The sequence below is a fragment of the Pieris napi genome, chromosome 16, assembly GCF_905475465.1.
Source record: "Pieris napi chromosome 16, ilPieNapi1.2, whole genome shotgun sequence".
In the NCBI taxonomy this organism is placed as follows: Eukaryota; Metazoa; Arthropoda; class Insecta; order Lepidoptera; family Pieridae; genus Pieris; species Pieris napi.
This window is the reverse complement of record NC_062249.1, coordinates 143,566-164,442: the sequence shown is the minus strand read 5'-3', so window position 1 is coordinate 164,442 and position 20,877 is coordinate 143,566. Positions and strand designations below refer to the sequence as shown.

The window sequence follows — 20,877 nt, the reverse complement described above, 5'->3', positions numbered from 1 at the left end:
TCTTTTCACACAGTTTTATCAAACTTGTTTAGTCGTTGAGAAAATGGAATTGACTCGAGAAAATTCAAGAGCGATGATTTATTATGACTTTCGAAGTGGTTTATAAAAAAAACAAAAACAGTGTGTTGACCGGATGATTTCTGAATTTGGTGATGAAGCCCCATCCCAAACCACAATTTATCGCTAGTTTGCTGAATTTCAACGAGGATGTGTCAAGCTCAGTGATGGTCCCCGTCAAGGTCGTCCAAAAACTGCAGTCACCCAAGAAAACGTTGATGCTGGGCGTAAGCTGATTGAGGAAGATCGACATGTGACATACCGCGAAATTCAGGCAACTTTAGACATTGGCATGAGTCAAATACAAATAATCTTGCATGAAAAATTAGGTGTAAAAAAGTTGTTTTCCCGATGGATACCGCATTCGCTTTGTGAAGAGCAAAAAGCGGCTTGCGTTACTTGGTGCGTGCTAAAATAAAGAATACATTGCGTTGTCAGAGATTGCGCTGAAGAAGGACGCCTACAAAACGGCCATTTTGGAGACCCCAACTTCCGAATGGAATGGTTGCATCAATGATTGGTTCCATCGTATGGAAAAATGTGTCAAATTTCGCGGAGAATACTTCGAAAAGCAAATAAATACATTTTTAAATAGTAATGTTGTGTCACTTCCTTGATTCCCGAAATTTTCAGTGCCGCCCTCGTAATTTAAACAAAAATAGGACATGTCAACACAGGGATGACCTTCTACCAAATTTTGAGCTTTTTTTGCTGTATACTTCCAGACCAAACATCCGTTTAGTCGGAAATTCTTTTACCAATATGCATTCTTGTCCTCTTGTCAGTTTATCAAAGCGGATGAGACCTGATGTTTTCCAATCGTTTAGATTCATAAATTCTGCATGTACGGCTATAGAAAAGGGATGTCTGATAAAATTCGATGTCCATTACATCTTTCAACATCCTTACCGTCAAAGTTAGCGTGCTGGACCTGGTGCAGTAAACCATCGCACCAGTACACTCTGTCAGCATCTTGGTCTATAGCTAGCCCGTTTGGCCAACCAAGTGTTGGTGTCAAATTGAAGTCTACGACTGCCGTCAGTATTACCTCTATGTATAGAGGCTGGTTTTCTTACTTCAGAAAATAAAATGTACCCTCTCTGTGGGTGCACAACAATATACGTGGTCGTGTTAATGTTTTCATTATTGTTTTCTTATAGGCTTTATTAAGCGATGACAACACGTGTAAGGTTCCTCGTTGGCACTGAACGTAATATAAATTTTTTGACAGCCAATCCACAGCTAAACCTTCAGCCTGCAAATCTCCTGTAAAAGTTTTCGAAGCACGTAACACGGTCTCTTTGTTGGTACCACTTTTATGAATCCTGTAAATCCTGTTGTCATTAATCTCTGTGTAGTAAATGCGTCTATCTTCGCGTGAATCGAAATCGACATATCTATAAATCTTTCGATGTTGACATCTAGAGAAAAAACATCATTATAGTCATCTGTCGATAAGGCTTGAATATTTGACTTTCGAGAATAAATTAGAATCTCCTCAATTGTATCACAGTTCTTTTGTTCTCTGTTTAAAATATATCCTTGCTGACAGAAGCACTTGTAGTTTAAGTGTCCATCTACGTTGGTCACTAAACAGAACTGAGATCATTGGCCGTTGTTGTTCCCGCAGGGATTGTTCACCGCGGGCTGTCTCGAAGCGTGTAGGACGGTCAAGGCTCTAGGACTTGTTAGAGTTTCTAAATCACCGGTACCCAGTGTTTCTTTAACAGTCGAAGAGGTTTGTTTGTTGAACTGATACAGGAGCCAATGTCATCCGACCAGAACACGGCATCATTAAATACAGCCACTCTCCAAGGATTTATGAGGAACGTTTCAACCTTCGGAATTGGAGTCCTTAAGTTTCCATTATAGTCTGTACTACTTCGATGTAATGCAATATTGCGGAAACAAAATATATATTTTCCTTACAGCGTCCACAGCCACGCTGAACGCATAATTGGTATCGGTCCTTTATTACTTATTATTGTCTTAGAGTGTGTCTTGTCCATATTTGCACGAATGATCTACAACAGGAAAGATAATAAATCTAATTATAGTTATATTACTTAAGTCAACTTAGTTTTAGATAAAGATATACAGTTTCTCCTGGTCAACATCGCCGATGAATGAGGCCAGCGATAGGATCGAGAGCGACATCGGCAGGGTTGGAGAGGTTGGCTATAATATTTCTACACTCACTTTATTTTTTGTAATAGCATCTGTGTTCGAAAAGAAAAGAACGTTGTTTTTGAGATAATGGTCATCTCCAACCGCCGACAGATTGTTGAGAAAAATGTGAGTGTGGTTCTCAAGATCTATGGACAGCACGCCCGTTCCTTGAGCCAATAACATGATAGGTGTAGAAGGCTCGTGATGGGCTGGAAGTGAAATAAAAATGCTATACAATTACAAGTTTGTAATGAATTAATGGTTATTATCTCAAACCCTTATTATCTCATATCCTTTATAAATTAACAGAAAGCTCTATTACACCTCACGGTGATAAGGAATGCAACCGCAGCACCTACTAACGTACCTACCCACTACTACACTTTTAATGTTACCAGTGGTGGATTAACCAGTAGGCTAAGTAGGCTGGCGCTTAGGTCGGCGAAAAATTTAATATTGCCTTATAGAATTAAAGAAGACATTATTACTTGCACTGAGAAAAAAGTCTCTATGATTTAACAATAATACAGCACAGTATACCTACCGATTGCTCCAATGTAAAGTACCTATACTTGTGACCCGTTCTTTGATTAAATATTACTAGAGCAGATATGTTTATTCTTTCATGTAAGTTTTGAAAGGCTATACTTTATTCCAATAATTTAATTAGTTCTTATAAAACCGACCACTGATACAAAGTTGGTGTTTATTTTTAGTTAGTTAATACTCAGTCGGGAGTCAGTTCGATGCGTTTTAAACAAATTGAAGAAAACGAAATGAGTTAAATAATTGAATATCAAATTCAATTATTTTTATAATTCAGAAATTCGAATTTCAAAAAAATATAATAAATTACTACTTCAAAGGTAAACGTTTAGTTTGATGTTTACTTCTATTATAATATAATGATTTCTGAATCCAAGTTAATAGTACATTTGTTATAAAATGTTAATTATGGCCAAATGGTGAGAAATAAAACAAATGTCGAAAATTTAGAAACAAATCAACTTTATTACCAAGATGAAAAAAGATCAAATGATATAATACATAAGCTAAACAGATATGTGTACTGCGGTAATCCAAAACAACTACGCTTATGCAACATAACGTCACTATACATAATAATATACAATATAATTATTCATAAACAAACGAAACTAGAACCATGTAAAATTTAAATTACACTGAGAATTTCGCGCAGCGCTTCCTCTATCATCGTAATTGTCTTTATTTAGATTTAATTAAACGGTAAAACATCTCACTAGCACAGTAATATTTACAAGGCCCGGAGGCGGCAGTCTTCACTGTATAAAACTATCACTCGCGACATGGCACACATGGGGCATCCGCGCGACCTCTAGTCGCCGGGGTGCTCGGGGCACGATCTGTTCACTTCGAACCATTGGTCTATACATCTGGAAACGAACAATAGAGTGAATATTCCAGCGAAGCTTTCGTGGTTAGCCTTAGAAATTAAAGATGTGATTACATACCCCTTGTGGTAAATACAGAGACAGGGCAAGCGGGCGATGGTGTCGCCGGCGCAGAGCTCTTCCAGGCAAATTACACACTCGCCCTTTGAGTCACTCAGGACATCCTCTGAAACATTGTTTTTATCTCATCAGTGTTTTATAGAACAACTGGTTCGTTTACGTTACTTGCATAGTAACAAACTATTTTAACGAGTTCTCAGACTAATAATTATATTTTTATTGGAAAGTTAACATACCATTATAAGAGAGACGAGGCCTGGTGAGACACATGACGAGATGACATTCGATGTCGTCCGGCAGCACGAATTTGCTGCATACTGGACATTTGATTCCTGTAAATGCAATAATTGATATCATTAGAACCACATCGATTGTGTTGCATGTAGCCCAAATCTACGACACCGATCGACGTACGGTCTAAATCAGATTTATTATGAACGTGACACTCATTTTCCTCCGTGATAATATTGAGACAAATTTATTAAAACTCTGTTGTTTAACAAATAACAATAAATATTCTCCATGGCGAATATTTCTCTTGTGCTCTCTGTAGTTAGTAAAGGTATGAGTATATATTTATACGATATATCATTTGGTAGCAAACATAACGTGCCGAGCGGTGTAGACACTAGACAACGCATCGATTGCAGACTCTTGGTACACATAGTGTTAATTCGACACGATCAACCACCTGTATATTTCAATATGTTTTATCAGTATCAGTAAATTCCCTTTCGACAATGTTAATGTCCAACTAACATATACGTAAATATAGCATTATAATCCATTACAATATTGATATCATTAAAATATTCATTCTATTCATACCATTCATTAAAACATCCTTAATATTCAAAATGTTTAAATTCAATTCAAAATCATTTATTCATATTGGTATTATACATTTTGTATAATGAATTTTATGAAAGTCAAAAAATTAATATATTCTATGAAATGCTTCTATTTTTACATTTACTTTCAGTTCTAAAAATCATTTCATAGGCTTTAGTAATATTATTATACATAGTTGCATTGTGTTCTAGGTAAATGTCAGTTTTTGGAAAATGAAAAGAGCCTTTTCACTTTACTCGTTGAAATGTTTCAGTTATAACTACAAATTTAAAAATAATATGTATACGATTAATGCTATTATCTTTAACAATCCAATAATAAACTAAGGACTACCATCGTATATTGTAGACACATGGCATAATGTATCAACAGTATAGTGCACTGTTCCAAACAGAGTTTTCCATATCCTGTCGAGGGCGGTTTCCGTTTACCCAGCGTGGCTCACAGTGGGCGGGGAACCGGATCACTTAGCACACAACGACAATTTCCCGAGGTAACATATACAAATATCCGGAATATATCTTTGTGATTGACATTGTTTTATGGTCTCAAATAAATGTAGTGTGCTTGGTGGTATTTGTACAATAGGATACCGAATGTACACGACTACGAATATGTACTTACGAAATATAACATAATTCGTTTATTGCCTGAATTTCACGTGTAAGTAAACGCGATAAGAGTTTATACTATGTTTTTACAGCATATGCCAGAGTGGTATTTTAGACGAATTCATTCTGTAATCCTTCAAGTGTATGATGCTTTTGGCACTAGCGTTTCTATCACTGATATCCAATAGCGCTGCCGTGGTAGACTGCAGAGCGGCGTGTCACCGCTGCAGAGAAAAGACGGAATTGCCGGAGATGGTGGAGGTCTATTGCGCCATGTGTACCGAGTGTAAAGAGAGAAGGATAGAACGGATTCAAGCAGCGAGTGCGATGACAACCAAGGACGACTGCTATCCCATGCAAGGTAACTTCGGGAAGCTGTTGAACTGCCTTAAATAAATGCTGATAATAATTAATAATTTACAAGTTTCAAAGTAGTACGAAATGAAATGATTCTGTAATTATTTGAATTAATCAAAAATATTTTTTAGAAATAGCCGACTGTCCCGAGCCGTCTTGCGAAGATTTGGAACAGACGAAAAAGTTACCATTGAAAAAAATCGTGACCTCAACAACGAGCACAACCACGACTCGCCGACCGTGCCCCACCACACCCTGCAAGAAGCCCCCACCGTGTTACTGTATGCCCTTCATGCCGCAGACTCTATGCCCTTGCCCGATTCAGAGCCAAGTGACCACGGAAACAATTAATCAGAAGCTCGTGTTACCAGAGAACGAAAAAGAATATACCTATTTGTACGTTGGGGTACCGAAAGACCTTTTAAACGAAAATTAGACGACTTTGTGATCATTTCGACCCATCAGCTAAACAACTCACTTTAACTTACATAGCGTTCTTCCCACTCCCAGTTTTTTTCTATTAATATTACTGATATCGGTACTCAAACGAAGTGGTATCGCCCAAATAATAATTATTACAAGCATAGTAATATATTCAAATCAATTGAAGACGTGATAATATCCAATATCGAGAATACGCGACTTGGACGTGCTCGTCCCCGGAACGTGATATTTACGTGGAAAGTAAGGCTAAGTGGCGTGAGTGGTTGTTCGCGTTTATCAAAATGTTAAATTTAAATAACCTTGCCATTTGCCGAGGGTTTCCGAGTGCAAGTGGTAGAGGTATTTTGCCTAATAAGGTCTAGAAACTAATTCTCTTCGTGTATTCGAAGACTTTATAAAAATATGCATAAAAGAAACATTAGCGGCTCATATTTCAAATTGCGATATAAACTAACTGAAATACGAACTTGAGATTAAATGTATATTGATTTGTGAACCGTAGTCGTATACCTGTAACGATCAACAAGTAGTCGCGTGTCTCTACTCGTTCCTAAATCAACCCTTATTGTATATTTTGATATCGGGCTCCTTGGTTACACAAAGATACAGTCATGACACACATTGGAGCTTACATTGTTTCCAGTTTCAGTGATGATTTTTTTAAAGAGTTATACAATAATTATATTTTTTCTTGGTATTCGATAAGATAAACATTAAATAAAAAATGTCTTACGAAGCATGGATTTACAATGAAATTTAAATTCTGCGATACAAGGCGGTAGGTAATAAGCGCCCAGAGGTCGGTCATAATAGGTTTGTATGACGATATTCGCTACGTGATCAGCAAACAAACTACATCTACACCTGAGAGCTTTGTATGGTCAGTGGCCTCAGTTAGAACGACATTCCTTAAGTAATAACTTGAAACCGATTTTATGAGGCTAGATCAGATCAATGCGACATAAAAGTCGTTTATCAGGCTTATAAAATGTGATGCCAAAACTGCAAATCTTCTAAAAGAAAACTCTAAAAGCAAACTTCGAGCGGTTTTATTCTGTTACTAGTTTCATTTCACGTAAAGGTAATCCACAACTGAATTTTAAAATTAATACATCGTAACGAACCTTGCCATCAACAATGAATGCGAATGGAGATAATTAGTGATATTTAAGCACATTTGATATTTCTAATATGAAACATTGTTTAAAAATATCAAGGATTTTTTTTGTCATTTTCATAAACATTTTCTTATGTAAATATTATAGACACACTTCAGACTATATTTTCATTTATTTACCATAATAAAGTATCCTGCGGGACGGGCGTCGAGACTGAGCGCCGTAGGCCACCTCTGGTTCGGAATCTGGGACACAGGTCCCTATTATGATTCCCATAACTCCACGCTACGTCCGGTTCATCACTCACTATACTCTGATATTTGACATAAATCACAGTTTTTAGTGTTTAATTATTCAGCAAAGTCGTTTTTATCGTTTAATAAATTCACAACGCGTTCGCACGTCTAAAAAGGTTCCACTCGCGAATCGTATCAAAAGCTAATCAGGAAATAATTAGCATAACATTTATAGTGATAAATTAAACAAACAGATTTTTCCGTCGACGAGGAGACGCGGTCCGAACTCACAGCGAGGGGTTCAAATGATTCGCGGCCGACTGGTCAAGAGTGACATTGGCGCGTCACCTCTGTATACGTCACAATCGACGCAGGCCAGTAAACAACTTTTCCATTCCTCGTTTCTTACGAAATTGGAAGACAGATCATTAACCAAAAGGCGCTTATTTATTTTAGTTTTTTTTTGCAATATTATGCTTGTTGATGTAATCTATCTGTTAACAGCTGCTGTTCGTTTGTTTCGCTAAAATTCGGGAATGGCTGGACCGATTTGGCTAATGATCTTTAAATATTTATGGAAGTAACGGGATGGTTGAAACGATGGGAAACATAAATAATAAGTAAAGAAAAATACTTAAAACGACAATTGAATTTTGCAATAAAAACTGTTCCTAGTTAGAACATTTTGTTGATGATTGTTTAGAAATAAAAAATTGTCACTCGGTTGTAATATATTTATTCTATATCTGTTGTATAAGGTCCGTCAATTCTTTAGTCTGGTTTTAAAAAGTTTTGACATAAATAAATGTAGGCGATGGGAAGTTCACCGGATCATCGAGTAATGAATTAAATCGAATTAATATATATTTATATTAAATTAAACCTGCTCCAAAATAAGTCGTCAAAAATAGGCTTTTTAAATATAAATCAACATCTAAAAACATGCCATTTATTTGAGGACGTTTAATGGGCATCGCCAATGTCTTGTCTTACACTGACATGATCTCTCTTCTACGCCAAAAACACATAGCTTATCGTCTTCAAACTATTACAAAAGTCTGCTAATAATATATAAGGCAATGAAATGTAGTTTCCCGTATAAGGAGTATAGTTTAATGAACCTCCTTATTTGTTCGAAAAAATGTTTTCCTTTTATGTGAGTTAATCCTCCATCTTATCAATATATGCCTTTAATGTTTTGTTAAATTCATCAATAAAGGTAAACAAAAAAATAATAAAGAATTTATTTATAAGCCATTAATTAAGCCGACTACGCTGAACTAGAATAATAAGGATTTACCGAATCGGTGTAAAATTTAACTCAACACACTGTTCTGAGTAATAGATTTTTAAATATTTACCTTTACCATCTAGAGATTGATCGTAAAGCGAAAAGATAGAACATTAAGTTAATAAAATAATAATAGGAAAATATTGCGTCCAGACCAAACGACCCATAATCCGTGAGTAATCATATCGATTACCATCAATCATTATGATTAGATAGGTTTTGATTTCAAATATTAAAAATGAAAACGATTTACTAATTTCAGAGGTATTATTAATTGATACCTTAGTCTGATTTCATATTTCAAACAATTCATCAAATGAAGCAACATTAAATTTCTTCAATTAATTAGATTAATTGGAGCGTCTGTGGGCTTTTTCTATTTTTATACTTTCAGTAATTATCGCGCTTCACTTCCATTCATCTAATTTTTTTACAAAGCTGACAGAATTTTTAAGTGATAAGTTAATTATACAACCTCGCGTTTGCGGGGGCTGTGAGGCCTTCGTGGCTTAAAAAATTATATTTATTTGCCTTTTCTAACCAAACTGAACACTTACTATCATTAATACCAGTAACCGCGTATGTTGTCCGGCCCAGTCTTGTGCAACGATGCCATTATTCTGTATGAGCGTATAAGCTAATAGATTATTGATTGACCCGTCCGCGTCACCGGGTCACTGCATCTCGTCACTTGTGAACTGTGTTTTATGCACTTGTCATTCGATCTTCCTCTAGGTATAAGTGAGTGCATACAGGGGTCGGTGATAGGCAGCTCGAGAGTAAATAGAGAAGGGCAACGTACTCTTATCGTTCATGAGCAAAGACACGGAAAATAAACTATTTTTAAAGATTTGTATCGTATCATCACCGCAAACGGTTTATCTTTCATCCTTGATCCCAAACAATATTAAACACGATAACAGTCTCGTTATTAATTAAACTTATTTATTGTTTCACTTTAAACGACAAGTAAGGTATTTTAGAATGGCAATTTTAAAGTCTAGAAAGAAGTTTTGACGTTTAAGTGTGATTCATATTAAGAAATTAAAATACTATTACTATTAAATGCTCCTATCCAGAATTTATCGAAACACATCTTTATAATATAGAATTTAAATATTTAAGTTCACATCACAATATCTCTTGTTTAATTCCACACTACTTCGTGGTATCATCAGTTACATTAGCAACTCATCATTTTTTAACGATTCAGGTCTAGAATTTGAATTGATTTATAAGCCCAAATGAAAGTGTTATTGTCTCTTAAGATATCTTATATGTAGAAGAACTAAGGTCACCGACATAGCAAGAAGGACCAATAAGCTTAATGGCAGAAGAACCCGAAGAACGGTCGATGGGGTAAAAGAGTCCTGGAATGGAGGTCCTTCCACTAGGTGGACAAATGACCTGATCACGGTAGAGGGAAGATGCTGGGTGCAGAGCGCGGGGCACCGCACGAACTGGAAATTTAGGGGGGAGGCCTACGTCAACAGGCTGAAAGGAATGAACAAAAATATTATCTTATATTTATTAATATAAGAATATGGCCTTTTAAAATCTTGATGAAAACCATTTACATACATCAAAAGTCTCGCCACATCACAACTCACACAAATATTACAAATGAGAAGCACATTTATTACAAACAACAAAACAAAAGCGATCATCGCCAACTCTGTGCAAACAAAGGACATTTTGATCGTCATTTTTGTCGTCAAAGTTTCATCTTCAAGGGATATTAACCTCAAGAGGGAGATGATAAGGTCTACGATTGTGTGAAGTCGTTTCAGCATCGATATCTCAGCCTCTGTTGCGGAGAACTGATTGCTTCAATCCGGTCACGGTCCTGCAGATGACATTCTGTTATAATCTGTCGGATATTAGATAAATCGCGGTTTTGATACAAGGAGGTGTAGATAATACGTACGCGTTATTTTTAATACTTTATAAAAAAGGATCTTTCTAATAAAACAATCCAAAATGGGGTCAATTTAATCTGGGCTCTGGTAAATGTCGTAATGCTTTGTGAGAACAGCAGTGAGTAACCAGTAACTTTGAACCGCCGTTTAAACGCTTAAATCACTGGTATATTAACCGGAAAAATAAACCAGTGGCTGAATTGTAAATAACAAAGGCAGATATCGAAAAATCTATCTCTATATATACTCTGAACTTTCCACTATTGTGTTTAGAGATGAGGTGGGTGACAAAGATTACTCAGCAAATAATCCAATGATTCACAAGTACCACTCGAGGACCCCAAAGTGGTGTAAATTCAGATCATTGAACCTTTCAGGGCTATTCCGCCCATTAAGTTCCCACAGTCGGCGCGCAATGTGCTAAACTTCCCGAAATAACAAAGGTCATGTGTAAAATATAGTCGTATCTCATATCTTATTCGACACGCAACTTGCAAAGGGTAAAAGCACAAGGCAATATATAATCGAACATTTTACCGCGGCCTTGACCACCTGACCCACCTACTTATTGCAACCCACTGCACATTTTCCATGGAATGAAAACCATTTGCCCCAGTGGAGTTATTTATCACTTTATTTAATCCATTTGATGTTTATTAACGAACAACATTGACACGACAATCATTTGTGATGTCTCGTTGCAGTTGACGTAGCGCTTTAAATATAGACATTAAGAGGAATCCTGTGTTTATTAGTATTTATTACGCATGATATATCGATATGAATCGAACACGTGACCAAAACGCAACTCCTTAGGGCGGTTTGGTGGGTTATAACTGTAATTTGTTACAGTGTTGTGGTGAAGTTATAAACTGTATACGCTATGAAATTATAGACGTCACACAAGAAGTGTTTGCAGCCTATTTTTAGTTTAGGTACCTGAAGCACGAATGAGTGAGCGGCCCGTCTGTCTTTTATATACAAAAATCAATAAAACACAGTGGTTTTGCTACGCGTGTACGAGGGAATTTCACTAACATCCGTAATGAATAGAAAATGTATGTGGTTAGAAGTTAAATTATGCCGTTGACATCAATCAAGTTCGTTATCGTGTAATTTTGTTTATGGCCTTCTCTTTAATCATACCACTATCGGCTATGTTATTTTCATGCACGTATATTTTAGATTAACTTCAAATATATTATCATCGGGCTTCAACATCAATTGAATGTTAATAAATGTTTGGCCTATTGTGTATCGTATCATATACATATTTTTGTTTAGCCATAATATTGAATGACGAATTTCCCGAGACCAATTAATTAGTTACCAATTAACACGTATCCTTTACTATAGTGCAACATCACCTTCAAAAAGGATTTTTTAAATGATGCTAATGTGTGAAGGTGTCTTTTTTTATTTACTTACAGCGTTAAATTAATAGATAATTTGATTTTAATATGAATACCGGTGAAGCAAACAGTGAACGAAGTCCGAACTATTCATTGTTCAATCTAATGGCCTTTCATAATGATGAAGCGCGATGCAGAGCAGCGTTAAATATATTTTGCAGCATTTAGATCAAGAATAATATTTATTTCATTATACACTTAGTATAGCAAAACAACGTTATAACTATAATATTTGTTAGTTATCAACAGCTTTAGTTACTATTTAAAATGTATAATATAGCACGGTTCACTTTCATCTATGTTGACCCGCATTCCGGTAACTTACTATGAGTAAAAATATTAAAATCGAGAGCACATATACTATTGTATCAAAATCTAGACACGCGATAATTTCGATTACATCTAGGATCTATCTATTAGGACGTGAAAGTTACGTCCGCCCGTTACGAGCGCCGAGCGGCGACTAGCGTAGGCGTACAGCCAGTAGACAGTAGAGCCTCGGAAAGTCCTTTTAAGCTTTTCACAGGAACTCTACGGTCTACAACATCTTTCAATCAGAGAACGCAGAAGCCAATTTGCGACAGAGTTGCACAGCTCTAAATCGAATACTCCACAATTTAATCCCCTAACAGACTTGGCATTAATTTTGAAGCTCTTGAATTGCCGTTACCCGGAAGAATGTAATTCTGACACCCCTTTCGTTAACACCGTAATCATCAGGGCACTTGGCAAAATCATTGATGTAGACGCCCTCAAAAGTAGGTTATTGTTTTAGGGGTATCGAACTCGCGGCTAGTGCATTAGCACGGCCAGCCTGGCACGCAGCCATTGGAAAATGCCAAATGAAACACGGGAACTTGCCAGGTCTTCATTATATTGATTGCAATCATTTTTGTATGAGGTAACCCTTGCTCTAAATTTTTACCGCATCCAAATGGTGGGTTCAACCATTCAAATGCCTATTTTTTTTAAATGAGGACCTTTCAGAAATCTAATAATAAAAAAATATAATTAAATAAAAATAAGCAAAATTGCAATATTATATATTTAATTTTGTTTTTTGACCGGCCCCCAGGTCAAAAAACCATGAGCACTTATTGCGAGCCTATTGACAACCCACAACTGGGATGCATCGCTTATTCGTACCATGGCCTGGCATCGAAAAAACGAGACAGTGTATGTTCCCACGTCACCTTAGCGGTAATCAGATTTCGTTCGTTCATTTTGTATGACAATTCGTACCATGACCTTCAAACTATGACAGAATAAGCCATTCTAAAAACGTTACGTTTTGTTTGTAAAAACGACTTTTTTGTATCGAACGTGTCCAAATAATAGATAAGAACACATAGAATTCAATATTTTAATTAATATTAGCTCATAAAGTTAGATTAATAGGATAATATACTATGTCCAATATAGTAAAAACTTTATAATTTTTATATTTCGGATATAGAAGAGTTTTATTTTGGAATAATTTTGAGTTAAGATAAGAATATAGACAATCCCCTTCTAACGACTTTGAAGATGTCGAGTTTATAGTGTAACGACTTTGATTCGCTGAAGATTTCAGTGCCTACATATAATTGCACAAACTATGTATAATAAATAATCTTCAATTAATTATGGAGGTATGTAGATAGTATAACAAACACAATAAAACATTATTCGCTAGAATATCGTATATTATTTTAAACCAGCCCGCGTCTTTCCTGCGACTTCTTCAATGATAATTGTATTAAAATATAGCATAATGAATTACACACCTAAACCTTCTTGAAGAATCAGTACAGTATAGGTAAAACTTAAAAAAAAGACACCCCGCCTGGTTCTTCACTTTACAATAAATAAGAATAATAATTCTATATCACTAGTATTTATTATAATTAAAAGATTTCTTATTATGTTCATGAATTGTACTTTCTGCTCTGCTGTTTTGTTTCTTTGAATAAACATAGGATGTTTTAGGCAATATTCAATAGGGTGTAAACATATATTCATCTATTTCTTTGGGGCTTTTCTCTCTATATGTTCATTCTTCGCCAACGTGTCTCTCAATTCAACGAGTTTGTCATTTTAATGTATAAACGAAATTTGTACAATTAAAAGGTTTTTTTTTATATTAAAGTTACTTATGATTTTCGAGTTATAAGTTGTTTTGTTTTATTTGTTGCAAAGGTTTTATATCGATAATTCACCTCGATATAGGTATTTAATTTTGAAAACAAATTCGTGAACAATACTTACCCCATGATATTTATAAGTTAAACAATTTGTAAAACATTTATTATTTAACTGACATTTTGTAAACACCAACATATTGATAGCTCCTATCAAAATTTGTCGGAAACGTTTAAAAATTGTAGTGTCAACTATAATAGCATCAGATAACTTTACGTTTCAAATATAATAGAATAGTTTTTTATTAAATGATTATATATAATAAGACATAATAGCTTATTGTGATTGATGATTTATTTAAAATAGTTTCAAAGTATGTCGAAGCAAGTTAGACAGTTAAATTTCAGAACTGACATAGACACCACAAACAAAGTTATCGTTCTTTTGTTCGGTTTTGCGATGCCAATACGTTTCAGTTTATAGAAGTCATGGTTCGAAAAAATGCTATTGAATCTAGGAACTTAAACACATTAGCATCTCAACTGGATAGTTTTAAGAATCGTCAGCTTTACCAGGGGGTTTGGTAAAGAATAAATATTTTCTCATGCCGAAAATATCTTTTAATCATACAATCGAAAACGAGGCGATTAATTTATGTTAATTGTGTTCCGTCTATGTAATCTGGTGATTTAATTATACATTTGAGTAACATTTCTTAAATTATATTACGATATAACTTATTCAAGACAATCCCTGCATATATGAGTATTTAATAGAATAATAGCACTGTACACTGTACAGTGTACAGTACAATGTTGTCCACCGGCGTCGCTTGCGATCGATGCGGCGAGACGGTATACGCCTTAAAGGACGACGGCTTTTTAAAATAACCCGGAACCAAACCCATAACACACGAAAACCGCTCTTAAGATATAGGAAATACCTTCTACACTATATTTTAAATTGAATTGCAGTCTAGACATGAGTCGAAACATTGAATGCATCGAATATTTGTGCTGGCGAGAAATACTGAAAACTTATAATGGGACCTGAAATCCTTATTTTCCGTGAAACCATAATTTTAAAATAATTAGTTTACAACTCTTTCTCAAAGTGAAATGTGACAATGAGTCCGCCCCACAATAGATAATAATGAGACATGTAAATTGGTGACATTTGGTTCAATAACAGGTTCTTTGGAAGATAACTGTAATTGCACACAAATTATCAAGTACATGAAACGTGTTTTTCACGTCAGCAGAAGAGAAATGTGAAATGGATTCATTCTTCGAAAACCAGAAACAATAGCAAATAACAGTACTCGGGAAACTCTTAGCTGACACAGTTTTATTATTGACCATTTATACATATTAATTTTTTCTTTTATTATGTTTTCACTTGGAGACATTTAAATCTTAGTAGACTTTTGTTTACTTTAGTGTATTTTCATTTTTAATTCGTACTTCTTAGTCTAATAATCATAAATTCTGAAGACACGTATACAACATAACGAAATATTTCATAACGATAAGCACTGGTAGATAGTGGCTATCTCATGTCTATAAATAGAGGTACTTTCCAGAAAAATGATTGTCATATATCAAAGTCCTTTACTTTGATTTGAAAGCTTAGATTGATAGGACAACTATTCAAACAGTCCTATCACATTGTATTGTTTTCACAAAACGTACGAGGTGCTGAACATAACTCGAGTCTATGGTTGAATTTGTATGATTGGCTGTCTTATTATATAGTTAAAATAAAAATAAATCACATTAGATTATGACGCATAATAAGCGTTATTACTATGATTCAGGCCTTAATTGGCGATGAGTCATAAGGGGTTCTCCAAAACATGAAGAGTTATAACCGTAACATACATAAATAAATTATTTTCAGTATAAAGAAGAACAGAAGTCAGCCCTCGGTGCCCGCTAAGACTATTATCCGCTCCAGATAAATGTCGTTGACACTGTCTTGCCGATTGTTGGTTTCCTTATATTTCCATGTCAACTAGGTTAAAGTTTTTCTTTCATATATTTCTGGCCTAGCTTGGGGTGTGTGCTACAGGCGATGGTATAAATAGTAACTACATCCTCCCGGGTTAAAATGTCTGTCAATTGGCTGTTTAATCAATTGTCGCCCATGCTCATTAGCATACACTTCTATCTATCTGCGTTTATGGAGGTCAGAACTTGTATACATCGGGTCCGATGATCCGGCTGATATCAATCCTAACAGTACCCAAACACATAAACATCGTCCAGTCTGAAGGCCGTTATCGACAAGTTATTGACAGATAGACCACTGTCATCGCGCCCTTAATTGATAAGGCCGATTACGTGATAGTAGTTTTGTCAACATAATAAGTCTCACTAGTTAAAGCTAAATAGAGACTATTCGGTTTCGTTCGGCAAGAGCGTAAAATAACGTCAAATCATATATAAATCTAAAGGTGATATCAGACGGTTCATTTTTTGTTCATTTTCACCTTTCATTCGGTACATTTCACTCGAAATGAAATGTCTGAACAAAAAATGAAACACGAGTGCCGAATGAATTCATTAGTGAACCGATCCAACAGTGTTGGATATTGGCATCCGGTATCTGTCATTCCCACTCCGAATGAACGAGAAATGAACGGTCTGAACACTGAGAGAACTTTCATTCGGATTCGGCCATTTTGTTTCGAGTCCTGTAGCCGACGGACATCACGTTGTCGACGAAGTTATAACTTTTTTTTAACTTTTCTTCAAATTTATTTTCATCCATTCGAAGATGATTACAATATGAATCAGGATCTTCAACGGCTAGTTCTCTCAACAATGTATTGAAAGCTCCTAATAAATTTCTTCTTTCAATCCATGGTCGCACCCACCACCGTCGACGTTTTCTTTGCTTCTTTTTTGTCAACTCTTTGATTAAATGATCACAAATTAAACTAATTCCAAGACGTACGACTTCATTCGATGCCATATTTAAAAGAAAGAACAATGAATGTTCATTTCTGTATCATTTCGTCTACGCCGTGTGAACATAGAATGAAAAAAGAAGAAGCATTCACTCGAGTGAACAATCATTCGAGTGAACCGTCTGATATCACCTTAAGTACGATCTACAGTAGTCATTTGTAAGAGAATTAATAATGATGACAAACGTGTTTGACGTAATGTTTTATTGTAGTGACATGATTAGATTTAGGTTTTTAAGTTCCGGGTTCGATACGGGACTTTAAACATGCGTAAGCGCCGATGGTAACACGTGCAAGATCCACTAATATTTATAATTAACGTCGTTATAATTAACACAATTATAATCGTAACTTGCTTTACGAATCAAGCTACACAATTATATTTTAAGCAAAAGTAATAATTCTTCAAACTAATTAAGATAAATGTAAATAGACTTAATGTACACGTGGTATCAAAAATGGTTGCTAAGGAGTGAGCAGTGATGATTCAAAGTCAACATCTTTGTAAAATAATCATTTACTTATACCGTGGGTTTAACAATTCATTCTTGCCAACATATAGAAATAATACTTACATATCACTTTATTTACAGTTTTATTCTCATGGGGCAAGGGGCATTCAGTTATCTGCGTTTGTTTTTTTTGATAATTTTTTAATCATAAAGAAAGTTAAGCTTTCTGAGCTTAAACAAAAAACAAAAAATTGTTTCCGGGATACCCAGGACCTATTAGTCGCAACTAAAATAAATACGTTATCTTTTTGCCCCCCATAAAAAAATCATTCATCCCCCAAACAAATGTGGAACCCCTGTCACTTTACTATTCAGCGAGCCCACGTGAGTTACTCACAATGACCACCTTGAACAGATTCAACACAACTGCATCAAAGAGTCGTTTTCGTATTCACTCAATTTGCCCTTCGACGAGGAATCGAACCCCAAGCGTCTGGGTGGCCTCCAACACCGCTCGGCCACGAGGCGGTTGTCATTAAACGGCCAGGCAAAACAAATAGATTTTCAGGTAATTGTTACTCGAAGCACGCGCCTTTAACGCCTACAGCGTACATAACATAATAACAATGTGAAGTATTCATACGGTCGCTATGCGAAACCTCAGCAGGAAATAACAACGTATCACCTTACACCTTAATTGTTTAATTGACGCTGTTGACTTTTTACTATTATTACTTCTAAGATGCAGTTAATGGATAGGTCTTCATAACGTAAACAATTCAACAGTTTTATACGCTAGAATCGTCTCATGCTCTGATAATGAGATCGCGCTGCTGTCGCAGACAATGAGGTGCGGAAGGACAATTAAATGTTTATATCAGTGAAACAAAACAGTTTCAGTTACTTTGCAGTGAATATTTTGAATGAAAATAACGTAACTGAACGACCAGTGCGTTGTGTAGGGATTTATCTGTCGCAGTATTCTAGGAATTTGTTATAGTAGACATTTAAACTTCTAATCATCTCAACTCAGGGACTTTATACATAAACTGAAATGAAACCCAGCCATCTATTTTGGTCTCTCCTGTTGACCATTTAGGTAACGTGAACATCGGCGAAGTGCGAGAGTGGGTAGCCTTGATCGAATGGCGCCTGTGCGTACGCACCCTTTGTTCGAATATAAATACACTGACATGTCATGATTCACAATTGCACGTATCGCATTATAAGGCGGATAAAGTACTGGTTGTATATAGGATTTAAAGAGTTCCTAAAGTACACATTCAATAGAATTCATACTTTGAAAACAAAAACGTCATCCACGTCACTGCCATGACAGCAATTAATGTGACAGACGCGCAAACGGCTATGATCAGCTGTCAGTAGTTAGACAATAAACAATAGTCTCTCGACAAGCATGGGGAAATCTTATCTCCTGATATAATTAAAAAGATATTACTTGAATAGCAAGTTTTTATTCTCATATTCAAAACTAATAATATTCAGAAGCAAGTACCATACATTAATTAAATTTTTAGCCTTAAATCGAACACTATTGATGCGCAAGGGGGCAGATATTACACAGTAGACACGATTGTTTGATCTTTAAGAGCGATGATATTTTGCCACATGTAAGCTGGTACGATACAACATGTACGACATGTTATGAAATATCAACACAGTCATGTAATGATGCGATAAGTTAGTCACGAAAGATAACTTCGACGGAAGTATAACATAACTCATCAAAGAAACAATTTAAGATAAATTAAACATGAAGCATCTTTAAATTAAAGGCGGACTTTTATTAGAAATTCGTGACATCAACATCACAATTTGCCTCAAACCACAATCTTCGTCCAAACACGACACGACCAAAATATTGAAAATAATTGAATGGTTTAGCTTGGTTTATCTCAAGGATTCACAGTAATAGTAAAATAATTTAAAGCATATAAGAATATTAAATCTTTCTAATTTCCTGTCATTACCATTGTCGTTATCAACTTATTGTAGATATCTTTAACAAAATTTTAAGAGAAACCTTTCTAAAACTTCCTTTTAAAAATTTATTGAATGAAGTGACCTTACTTAAAAGAATAGCGATTATAACGAGGAAATTGAACAAAATAAATTGTTACTCCACTAGTCGTTCCTATTCATCACGCTGAAACATGTATTTGGCATTAAGGCTTTATCGGAAAATACTTAAAGTGCTGATAACTTCATTTAACAAATAGACATTACAGTACTAAAATATTAATTCGGTATAATAAATCTACTTGTACCTAATACGTAAAGTATTATTTATTGTATTGCTATAAATATATTGAACTTACCAGTTCCTTTTTAACATTGTAAATATTGTAAACCATTACATACCTGAAACTGTAACAATAACGGTATTATTAAATGTCATTCAAACTTAATTATTTTAAAACAATGCTGCAACGTTGATTTTGTGACCTGACTGACCTTTCTTTACATTTTTGAATTCAATCGGCTCTCGCAGATATTCATTTAAACTAATAACAAACTCGTTGGTTAACTGTTTATTATTAATAACTTATAATTAATAGAATGTAATACATAATATAATATGAAAATTATAAAAAGAAAAATTACTTAAAGTGTACGTGAAATCATACGAGTACAATCATTCTGAGAGAAATACGTTACAAATCCTAGTTTGCACGTTGTGAGAATGACGCTGTCACATCGTGGAAACCAGGTTAAGCGAACTCGGGTAAAAACATAATAGCTGTCTATTAGTAACTATTCTTAAACCTGCCTAATTTCGTCTTTTCAAGAGGCAAACAATGAACAATATTAGATCATATAAAATTTACTGTGTTAATATAGCGATCTATCAGTTGATGAAGTACAAATTTATAAGCTGCATTTGTGTAAAAATAATAATATTTTTTAATTTACCTTTAACCTTGCTAAAATTCAAGGTGACACTAACAAAGGAATTTAAAAAGTAAATAGACGTTTGAAAACATTGAAAGAGTCGCAAATTTTGAAATCGACTTGCAAACCAATCTCCGAAACATAACTTTTGCCACAGACAATATTTATACTGACCGAAATGTTATAATGATTAAAAACATTTCAAAGGACAACGTTGTACGTGGTGTTCATTACGTCAGCTTCGCAACAACTTTCGCCGCAAAGATAAAAACCGTTCTTAAATATTCCTTGGCCTACAGCGGTTTATTTATGTTCGTCTATATGTATTATCATCCCTCCTAATTTGATAGAATATACAGGCAACATTGTGAAGCGCGTTTACTTTTTGTATGAATAGTTACATCAGCCTATCGGTATAAAGCACCATTGGGATTGATTTTAATCTGTAACCTAATGCGTCT

At 35.1% G+C, this 20,877-nt stretch overlaps 1 protein-coding gene and 1 long non-coding RNA gene across 3 annotated transcripts in view; both read right to left on the bottom strand.

Moving 5' to 3' along the window:
- Positions 1-301: 301 nt before the first annotated feature.
- LOC125057546 lies at positions 302-3,032 on the bottom strand. The gene is made up of 2 exons (XR_007118214.1): positions 2,257-3,032; positions 302-2,081 (listed from the first exon to the last, which is right to left on the bottom strand). It is a non-coding gene; the product is annotated as an uncharacterized LOC125057546 (long non-coding RNA).
- Positions 3,033-3,212: 180 nt separating this feature from the next.
- LOC125057549 (E3 ubiquitin-protein ligase znrf2) overlaps positions 3,213-20,877 on the bottom strand; it is a 36,183-nt gene continuing 18,518 nt past the window's right edge. The window contains exons 2-5 of one of the 2 annotated variants that reach the window (XM_047661315.1): positions 19,886-19,891; positions 3,956-4,051; positions 3,720-3,825; positions 3,213-3,641 (exon numbers count right to left, since the gene is read on the bottom strand). In XM_047661315.1, coding sequence (XP_047517271.1) covers positions 3,584-3,641; positions 3,720-3,825; positions 3,956-4,051; positions 19,886-19,891 — 266 coding nt within the window. In that variant the 3' untranslated portion in view covers positions 3,213-3,583. The remainder of the gene's footprint in view (positions 3,642-3,719; positions 3,826-3,955; positions 4,052-19,885; positions 19,892-20,877) is intronic. The other variant, XM_047661316.1, reaches the window with a different exon arrangement.